General features: G+C 47.0%; 3 protein-coding genes across 5 annotated transcripts in view; 1 reads left to right on the top strand and 2 right to left on the bottom strand.

The window, feature by feature from the left end:
* The window catches only part of LOC130204546 (solute carrier family 22 member 13), an 8,065-nt gene extending 6,911 nt beyond the window's left edge, over positions 1 to 1,154 (bottom strand). The window contains exons 1-4 of one of the 2 annotated variants that reach the window (XM_056431358.1): positions 817 to 1,072; positions 589 to 686; positions 358 to 512; positions 1 to 103 (exon numbers count right to left, since the gene is read on the bottom strand). The exon at positions 1 to 103 is cut by the window's left edge and continues 66 nt beyond it. In XM_056431358.1, coding sequence (XP_056287333.1) covers positions 1 to 103; positions 358 to 512; positions 589 to 686; positions 817 to 990 — 530 coding nt within the window. In that variant the 5' untranslated portion in view covers positions 991 to 1,072. Of the gene's footprint in view, positions 104 to 357; positions 687 to 816 lie in introns of both variants that reach the window. The other variant, XM_056431357.1, reaches the window with a different exon arrangement.
* Positions 1,155 to 1,917: 763 nt separating this feature from the next.
* On the bottom strand, positions 1,918 to 4,028 carry LOC130204571 (required for drug-induced death protein 1-like). 2 transcript variants are annotated; one of them, XM_056431398.1, is made up of 3 exons: positions 3,970 to 4,028; positions 3,213 to 3,475; positions 1,918 to 2,352 (listed from the first exon to the last, which is right to left on the bottom strand). In XM_056431398.1, the coding sequence occupies exons 1-3, from the start codon at positions 4,004 to 4,006 to the stop codon at positions 2,212 to 2,214; spliced, it is 441 nt and encodes a 146-aa protein (XP_056287373.1). In that variant the 5' UTR covers positions 4,007 to 4,028; the 3' UTR covers positions 1,918 to 2,211. The 2 variants fall into 2 exon arrangements, with proteins under 2 accessions (XP_056287373.1, XP_056287374.1); XM_056431399.1 differs by lacking the exon at positions 3,970 to 4,028 and adding an exon at positions 3,634 to 3,772 and having other exon boundaries at positions 3,213 to 3,601.
* A 919-nt stretch (positions 4,029 to 4,947) lies between these two features.
* Positions 4,948 to 7,373, top strand: lipt1 (lipoyltransferase 1). Its single transcript, XM_056431268.1, has 4 exons — positions 4,948 to 5,016; positions 5,492 to 6,047; positions 6,121 to 6,342; positions 6,538 to 7,373. Exons 1-4 carry the CDS (start codon positions 4,951 to 4,953, stop codon positions 6,942 to 6,944), a joined length of 1,251 nt encoding a protein of 416 aa, XP_056287243.1. The 5' UTR covers positions 4,948 to 4,950; the 3' UTR covers positions 6,945 to 7,373.
* Positions 7,374 to 7,717: the final 344 nt, after the last annotated feature.

The following is a 7,717-nucleotide window of genomic DNA, read 5'->3' as shown; positions in this document are numbered from 1 at the left end:
CTGAGCCAGGCCAGCGGGGCTCCGCCCATCGTCCCCACGCTGAAGCAGAACGGCAGGAAGGCCGCCGCCCACATGCGGGCGGCGGGCGGCGTCCACTCCACGGCTGTGGAGAAAACAAACGCCCCTGAAATGACCCGCTGCATGAAGATAGATGCAACCAGAGGAGGCGCCCCCTGGTGGTCAGGAGGCGTCACTCCACCAGAGGTTTCCTCCCAGTTTAGCATCAGCAGTTGTTTTGGCCCTGATTCCCCGTCCGCCAGAGGTCAGAGGTCAGTGTGTTCCTCATTAGCAGGACTCTGATTGGCCGCGTGTCCCGCTGAGGACCAATCAGAGTCCGCGTGGTCGCTCGCTCGTTACCCAGGCTGAAGGAACAGATGTGGACGCAGCAGCAGCAGACGCCGGTCAGGCAGCGCACGGCGAGGTAGAGGAGGGGCTGGGGGAGCGCGGCGGGCACGAGGCCGCCGAGGGCGTGCACGTACACGCACGCCAGCAGCACCGTGCGCTTCCCGTACCTGCAGACGGCAGCGCAGAGGTCAGAGGTCAGAGGAGCCAAGGAGCCGCAGGGGAATGGAATGTGTGGGGCGGTACCGGTCGGACGAGGCTCCTCCCACCAGCGATCCCAGCAGCAGGCCGACCATGTAGGCCGTCTGGCCGTACGGCAGCCAGTCGGCCCACACACACACCGACTGACACGCACACACACACACACACACACACACACACAGTCAAACATTAAAAGAATTACTAACTAACACTGATTACATGTTTTTCTGGTTTCAGGAATAGAAATGGCTCCTGGAGGGGAACCGCACTCACGTCTGGGTTCCCGCTCGCCTGTGATTGGCCGGCAGTGGGCGCCGCGGTGCCGTTGCCCCGCCGACAGGACGCGGCCACGACGGCGGCGACGAACACGTCGAGGTAGAAGAAGAAGGAGAGGAAGAAGAAGATGAGGGCGAGGCGGCCGAACACGGACAGCTGCAGCGGAGACATGGCCTCTGAGCCCAGAGCAGACCGGCTCCCCCCGCCCCCCGAGGCCGCAGCGACACCCGCTGGCCACGCGGGGTATTACACCTGATCACTACTTTGTTCATGACCACCAAAGTAAAAGACAGAAAACTTCAAAATAAAATAATACGGAATTTAAAAACAGGTAGAAAGAAAATTGAAAATACGGGTATATATATGTATATATATATATATATTATATATATATATAAATACATATATATATACATATATATACATATATATACATATATATGTATGTATATATAAATACATATATACACATATATATGTATGTATATACAGGACTGTCTCAGAAAATTAGAATATTGTGATAAAGTTCTTTATTTTCTGTAATGCCTTTTATTCTTTTAATATATGTGTATTTACAGCTTAAGAAAACTCTAAATCCTATCTCATAAAATTTTAATATTTCCTCAGACCAAGTAAAAAGATTTATAACAGCTGAGTGTTTGTCAAGGCTCAGGAAACCCTTGCAGGTGTTTCGAGTTAATTAGACAATTCAAGTGATTTGTTTAATACCCTACTAGTATACTTTTCATGATATTCTAATATTTAGAGATAGGATATTTGAGTTTTCTTATAATCAGCAATAAATCAGAATAATTTGCAATATTTCAGTTGATTTGTAAGAATGCATGACATTTTTTTTTTTTTTTTTTTAATTGAAAAACAGAAAAACTTCATCTTCATATTCTAATTTTCTGAGACAGTCCTGTACATATATATGTATGTATATATATATGTGTGTATATGTATATATATATATCGATAGATACCCTTCTTTCTGTCTCTGAAAGGGGTTGGTTGATAAGGGGGACTCAATGAGTTTAAGAGTCCTGTGGCTAGGAAAGGATGCAAGGAGGTAGGGAATGAACTGAGGACACGAGAAACGTTCACGAGTACATTTATAATATTACACAGATATAAAAACCAGGGAGAATATGTTTCACAGAAATAACAACAGAATGTAAAGTTTATGGCACATAATCTGTCTTAGAAACATAAAATACAAAGGAGGCATATATAAATATATTTATATGTATATATATATATATACATATAAATATATTTAAATACTGCAAAAAAAACCTAAGAACACCTTTGAAAAGTATTTTATTCCTCTGAGTGTACGGAATGAACTTCTATGAAAGCCAGAACAACGTCCTGCGGCCACACGTCCCATCATGCTTTGCGGCCGGCGGTGCGGTGGACCTCCGCCACCACGACGGACACGGCGGAGAGGGGGGTGGAGTAGGCGGAGGCCAGGCTCTGCAGGCCCAGCACCAGGCAGCTCCAGCTGAAGCGCAGCGCCTTGCCCACGTTCTGAAGACACAAGGGGAGGGGTCAGGTCCTGCCTCTGCCTCAGAGCAAGGCATTCACAGCCCACTGCTGACTCCAAGGAGGCTGTTCGTGACCCCAGAGGATGAACCCCTCTGGTCCCGGCTCCTCCAGGTGGGTTCAACTTCATGCTCCCAGAAGATGCATCCTATTCCTAATATTCATTTACCAGGCTTTTATTTAAATCTTTTATATTTATTATATATTTTAGAATAACATACCTATTTTATAAATTAATTAACATTCATTCTTATTTCCTTTCATAAGACATTCTAATTTTAATATATTTTGTTTTGAATATTTTTTGTTGTGTTGTTGAACTCAGGAAGTAGTTTCCGTATATTTATTTATTCATGTATTCATTTATTTATTTATATATTTATTTCAGTCCATGTATTGTTCACAGTACTCAGAAGTATTGTTATGATACTCCACAGTTCTCAGAAGTATTGTTATGATACTTCACAGTTCTCAGAAGTATTGTTTTGATACTTCACAGTTCTCAGAAGTATTGTTATGATACTTCACAGTTCTCAGAAGTATTGTTATGATACTCCACAGTACTCAGAAGTATTGTTATGATACTTCTGAGTACTGTGTCTCGTGTCAGGCTGATCGAGGTCAAAGGTCAGACACTGAATGATTGACAGATCCACAAAGGGAACACGTCTCTTCTCTATTTGTCTGTTTCATGAACATTTTAACACGTTTATGTTTTAATGTTTTTATTAAAACTCATGAAGTTCAGACATGAAGTTAAAAGTTAAAAGTTAAAGTTAATTTAGGAACATGAATGTCTTTAAATAGCATCATTGGTTCCCTTCAGGTCAAAGGTCAGCGCTCACCTTCCTGTACTTCTTGTGCTTCTTCTTCTTCCTCCTCTTCTTCTCCTCCTTCCTCCTCCTCCTCTCCTCTGGCGTCTCCTCCTCCTCGATCAGAGGCTCGTATCGATCCGGCAGCATGGAGAAGAACACCTCCTTGGAGTGTTTCTGCTTCTCCTTCTTCTCCGCCGGAGGAGCCGCGTCCTCCTCCTTCTCCTGCGCTCCCATCCCTCCTCCTCCTCCTCCTCGTCTGCCGGACTTGTTCCTCCTCTTCGAGGCAGGAGGACCTTTGGAGCGAGGAGGAGTCAAACTGTATTACTCGCCCGAAGGGAAACAGGAAGTGGGATTAGGAGAAGAATGTGGAATTGTCTTTGTTTCCTCAACTCCTCCTCACCACCTCCTCGCCTCCTCACCTCCTCACCTCCTCCAGTACAGTCCTCCTCACCTCCTCCAGACCTCCTCACCTCCTCCTCACCTCCTCACCTCCTCCAGTACAGTCCTCCTCACCTCCTCCAGACCTCCTCACCTCCTCGCCTCTTCACCTCCTCCAGTACAGTCCTCCTCACCTCCTCACCTCCTCCAGACCTCCTCACCTCCTCCAGACCTCCTCACCTCCTCCAGTACAGTCCTCCTCACCTCCTCCAGACCTCCTCACCTCCTCCAGTACAGTCCTCCTCGCCTCCTCACCTCCTCACCTCCTCCAGTACAGTCCTCCTCACCTCCTCCAGTACATTTCTCCTTACCTCCTCTGAACCTCCTCACCTCCTCCTCAGCTCCTCACCTGTTTGCAGAGTAAACACTGAGCTCTGCGTCAACATTACAAACTAGAAGAGCTCGTTGTCCTCGAGTCGTGAGGAGTGCTGGAGGCGTGGCCTCCCTGTTCCACTGAGGGAGGCCACGCCTCCACACGCACTCCAGGGCTCTGATTGGTTCCTCTGGCGTCCAGAGAAGCGCCTCAGGCCTCCGGAGGCCTCACGTCGGGAATAAAGGGCTCTGAGACCCAGGAGAGACCAAGAGGGATGAAAGCAACAACAACAACAACAACAACAACATTCCTGAGCACAGAGCGGCTGCTGGACCCGGACCCGGACCTGGACCTGGACCTGGACCTGGACCCGGACCTGGACCCGGACCTGGACCTGATAGTGTGTGTGTGTGTGTGTCCATAAACCACTTCAGGCCTCCTACAAACACTATCAAATATAGAATACAAACACAGCAGTAAAGAGACATACATACTTAAATACTCAGTGTTTGTACATAATGTATAACAAATATTATAATAAGTAAATATATATATATATATATAACTATCGGTATGACTTTTTTAAGAATTAAAATAGTAAAAAATAAAATAAAACTGAGTGTAATATTTACATCTTATTAATTGATCATCTTTTTGTAATTTTTTGTCTATTTTTAACTTCAGGATAAACTTCCTGGAATTCATGAATTACCAATATGTTGAGATCTTAAATAATAAAGGAGCCAGGTGGCAAAGTGCCTTTAATGTTGATTAAATCAAAGAAACAGCATGTTTTATTGAGATTGTTTTTTTCGGAGTTCTCTTTCTATGTTTGTAAATTAATTTATTAAAATATATCAACTTTTCCTTGTAGTCGGAACCTTTCTTATCCTTGACCGCAGGAGAGCACGGTGCCTTCAAAGTGTGGGACGGAGGTCGTTACTCACCAGGAAATTGTACCCCTTCACAATAAAGGCGTAGAACGTGGTGCGACGCGTACAAAAACCCATTGCCCTTATGCCTGTCGCTTTTGTTTTGAAGTCACACCGGAAGTTCAAGCTGCGGTCTCCGGTCTTCTGGCAGGTCAGTAAAACAACACGTTAATGTTTTAGTTTCGTGTATTAAACTGTTAAATTACGGTCGTTTAGGAACACGAACATCATGAAGCAGTTAATGAAATATAACGCGGTACATTGTACACGTTAAGGTACTTTACCTGAGCGCTGCGTTATGCTAAGCTACATAGACATGAGGTACTATGTGTTTTATGTCATTTAAAGTCCACTATTCTTGATTTTTACTTTTACTTTAAAGACTTGAAGGATATTTTCATACTTTTGTCCCTTTTTTAAACTTAGAAAGCAGAAGTTTTGCATATAAGTATATTTATATCTGGTAGTACTACTAATAAACACATTTAAAAACACGAACTGACTGATGGATTAAAAAATATATTTATTTATTCACTTTAAAGATTTATTTTTAAATTAGATTTACAGATTAATAATAATGACGTTTCTTGTGTTTTAATATCTCTTCTTCCTCCTCCTCCTCCCAGCTGTCTGGATGTCCATCCCGTGGAGGAGGACGTAGTTTAAAGGGCACCATGATGTCCATCAGGAGGACCTTGTTTCTTGGAAGACGCCCGTCAGGAGGCCATCAGACCGGCTCGTCCTCCTCCTCCTCCTCCTCCTTCTCCTTCTCCTCCACCGGAGGGCAGGTCCTGCGGTCCCGGTCCACCGACGTGTTCCTGAACCTGGCTCTGGAGGACTGGATCGACGCCCACGTGGACCTGGAGCGCCGCGGCCTCCTGCTGCTGTGGAGCAACCGCCCGGCCGTGGTCATCGGGCGCCACCAGAACCCGTGGAGCGAGTGCCACCTGGCGGCCATGAGGAGGGCGGGCGTCCCCCTGGCCCGCCGGCGGAGCGGCGGCGGCGCCGTGTTCCACGACCTCGGGAACCTCAACCTGACCTTCTTCTCCTCCAAGAAGGCCTACGACCGCCGCAGGAACCTGGAGGTCGTCACGGGCGCCCTGCGGCGCGTGCGGCCGCAGCTCGCCGTGAGCGCCACGGAGCGCTTCGACATCCTGCTCAACGGGCACTTCAAGATCTCAGGTAGGAGCACCTGCACCGCCACATTACCCAGAAAGCACTGCAGCGCGTCTCTGAACACTCTGCTCGCCGACAGGAAGTGCGTCCCGCCTGAGCAGGAAGTCGTCGTACCACCACTGCACCCTGCTGCACTCCACCGACCGCGCCGCCCTCGCCGCCGTGCTCCGCCCCTCGTGTCCCGGTATCCATAGCAACGCCACGCCCAGCGTCCCCTCGCCCGTCGCCAACCTGCGGGACCACGCCCCCACGCTGGAGTGGGAGGAGCTTCTGGACGCACTGGCGCACCAATACAATGCAGGTACTCCTTTGAGATGTGTGGAGAGCAGCGCCCTCTGCTGGCCGTCAAGTGTAACTACCGCAAATATGACGGATTTTATAATAATGACTGGAAACAAACAACAACAACAAACTGTTGTTACTCACAGCAGTGCGTTATATAGAAAATAAAATGAAGATATAATACATCCAACATTCTTCAAACGTCCCTCCTCAGAGTTCGGCTGCGGCGCCTCCCACCCGGCCTCCACGCTCGTGGACCCGGCGGACGAGTCGGCGTTCCCCGGCGTCGCCAGGGCGGCGGAGGAGCTCCGCGGCTGGGACTGGACGTTCGGCCGCACGCCGCGGTTCGGCGTGCGGACCGCGCTGCCGCTGGAGGGCGCGCGGTCGGCGCGGCTGCACGCGGAGGTGAAGGGAGGCGTGCTGGAGAGCTGCGAGCTGGACGTGCCCGTGGAGTGGCTCCCCGCGCGGCTGAGCGGCGAGCTGAGCGGCGCGCTGGTCGGCGGCAGGTTCTGCCCCCACCGCGCGGCCGCGGCCTTCAGCGAACTGATGCGGACGGAGAGCGGCGAGCGGCGGCGCCGCCTGCGCCACCTCTGTGACGCGGTGGTGTCCGTGATGGGATGAAGCGCCGGTGCCCCCAGAGGCCGCGGAGGTCATTACAGGCAAACAGGCAATTAATAAACGTGTGGATTTCATGGTATTACATATACAATATTTAATTTGTTAACATTGTGTTATTTATTGTCACACGCAACAACATTTACATCAGTTAGATACAGATTATTATATAATATAAGAATTATTGATGTGCAAAGTGTGAATTAAAAACATTAAATATCAGGTAAACAGAGAAAATAGAGGGATATTTATTGAAAGGAAGTTACAGTATTGTTTAATATAAATATGGAATAATGTGGCCTTAATTACAGTGAAAAAAATATTCTCAAATTAAATTAATAAATACATTTAAAACATGGAAACTTTAGCAGTGACCTTTCAAATAAATGTATTTGTATGAATGTATGATTTATACATTAAAGTAATTCGAGTGATGTTGATTGTTTACTATATTTATTGAGTCAAAAACATGACGAAACTCAGACAGGTCATGTCGCAGGACGCATGCGCAGTTCTTCCGAGTCGAGCCATGCGTGTTGCTGGGGGAGAGGGACCTCTCACTCTGCTTTTTTCTCCTGAAACTGAATGCGTATTAATTTATATTCTATTCTGCAGATATTTTATTCATATAATATTTAATCTAGATGTATATATAATTGTATATATTTTGTAATGGTGCCTGTAACGGGCTCTACGTATATTTAGATTTGTTTTAAAAGTAGGTTGTACAATTTAGATGAATATTCTGGTATATTTCTCACATTTCATATTTATCTAAA

Source organism: Pseudoliparis swirei, chromosome 14 (assembly GCF_029220125.1).
Source record: "Pseudoliparis swirei isolate HS2019 ecotype Mariana Trench chromosome 14, NWPU_hadal_v1, whole genome shotgun sequence".
NCBI classification, from domain to species: domain Eukaryota; kingdom Metazoa; phylum Chordata; class Actinopteri; order Perciformes; family Liparidae; genus Pseudoliparis; species Pseudoliparis swirei.
This window is presented reverse-complemented; position numbering and strand designations above follow the sequence as displayed.

Excerpts from the sequence above, each read along its gene's own strand:
- LOC130204571 (XM_056431398.1), bottom strand. The coding sequence starts at position 4,006 with ATGTTGACGCAGAGCTCAGTGTTTACTCTGCAAACAG. Across the intron at positions 3,476-3,969 it reads AGTGTTTACTCTGCAAACAG|GTCCTCCTGCCTCGAAGAGG; the intron begins GTGAGGAGCTGA and ends CTCGCTCCAAAG. Across the intron at positions 2,353-3,212 it reads AGCACAAGAAGTACAGGAAG|AACGTGGGCAAGGCGCTGCG; the intron begins GTGAGCGCTGAC and ends TTGTGTCTTCAG.
- lipt1 (XM_056431268.1), top strand. The coding sequence starts at position 4,951 with ATGCCTGTCGCTTTTGTTTTGAAGTCACACCGGAAGTTCAAGCTGCGG. Across the intron at positions 5,017-5,491 it reads GGTCTCCGGTCTTCTGGCAG|CTGTCTGGATGTCCATCCCG; the intron begins GTCAGTAAAACA and ends TCCTCCTCCCAG. Across the intron at positions 6,343-6,537 it reads GGCGCACCAATACAATGCAG|AGTTCGGCTGCGGCGCCTCC; the intron begins GTACTCCTTTGA and ends GTCCCTCCTCAG.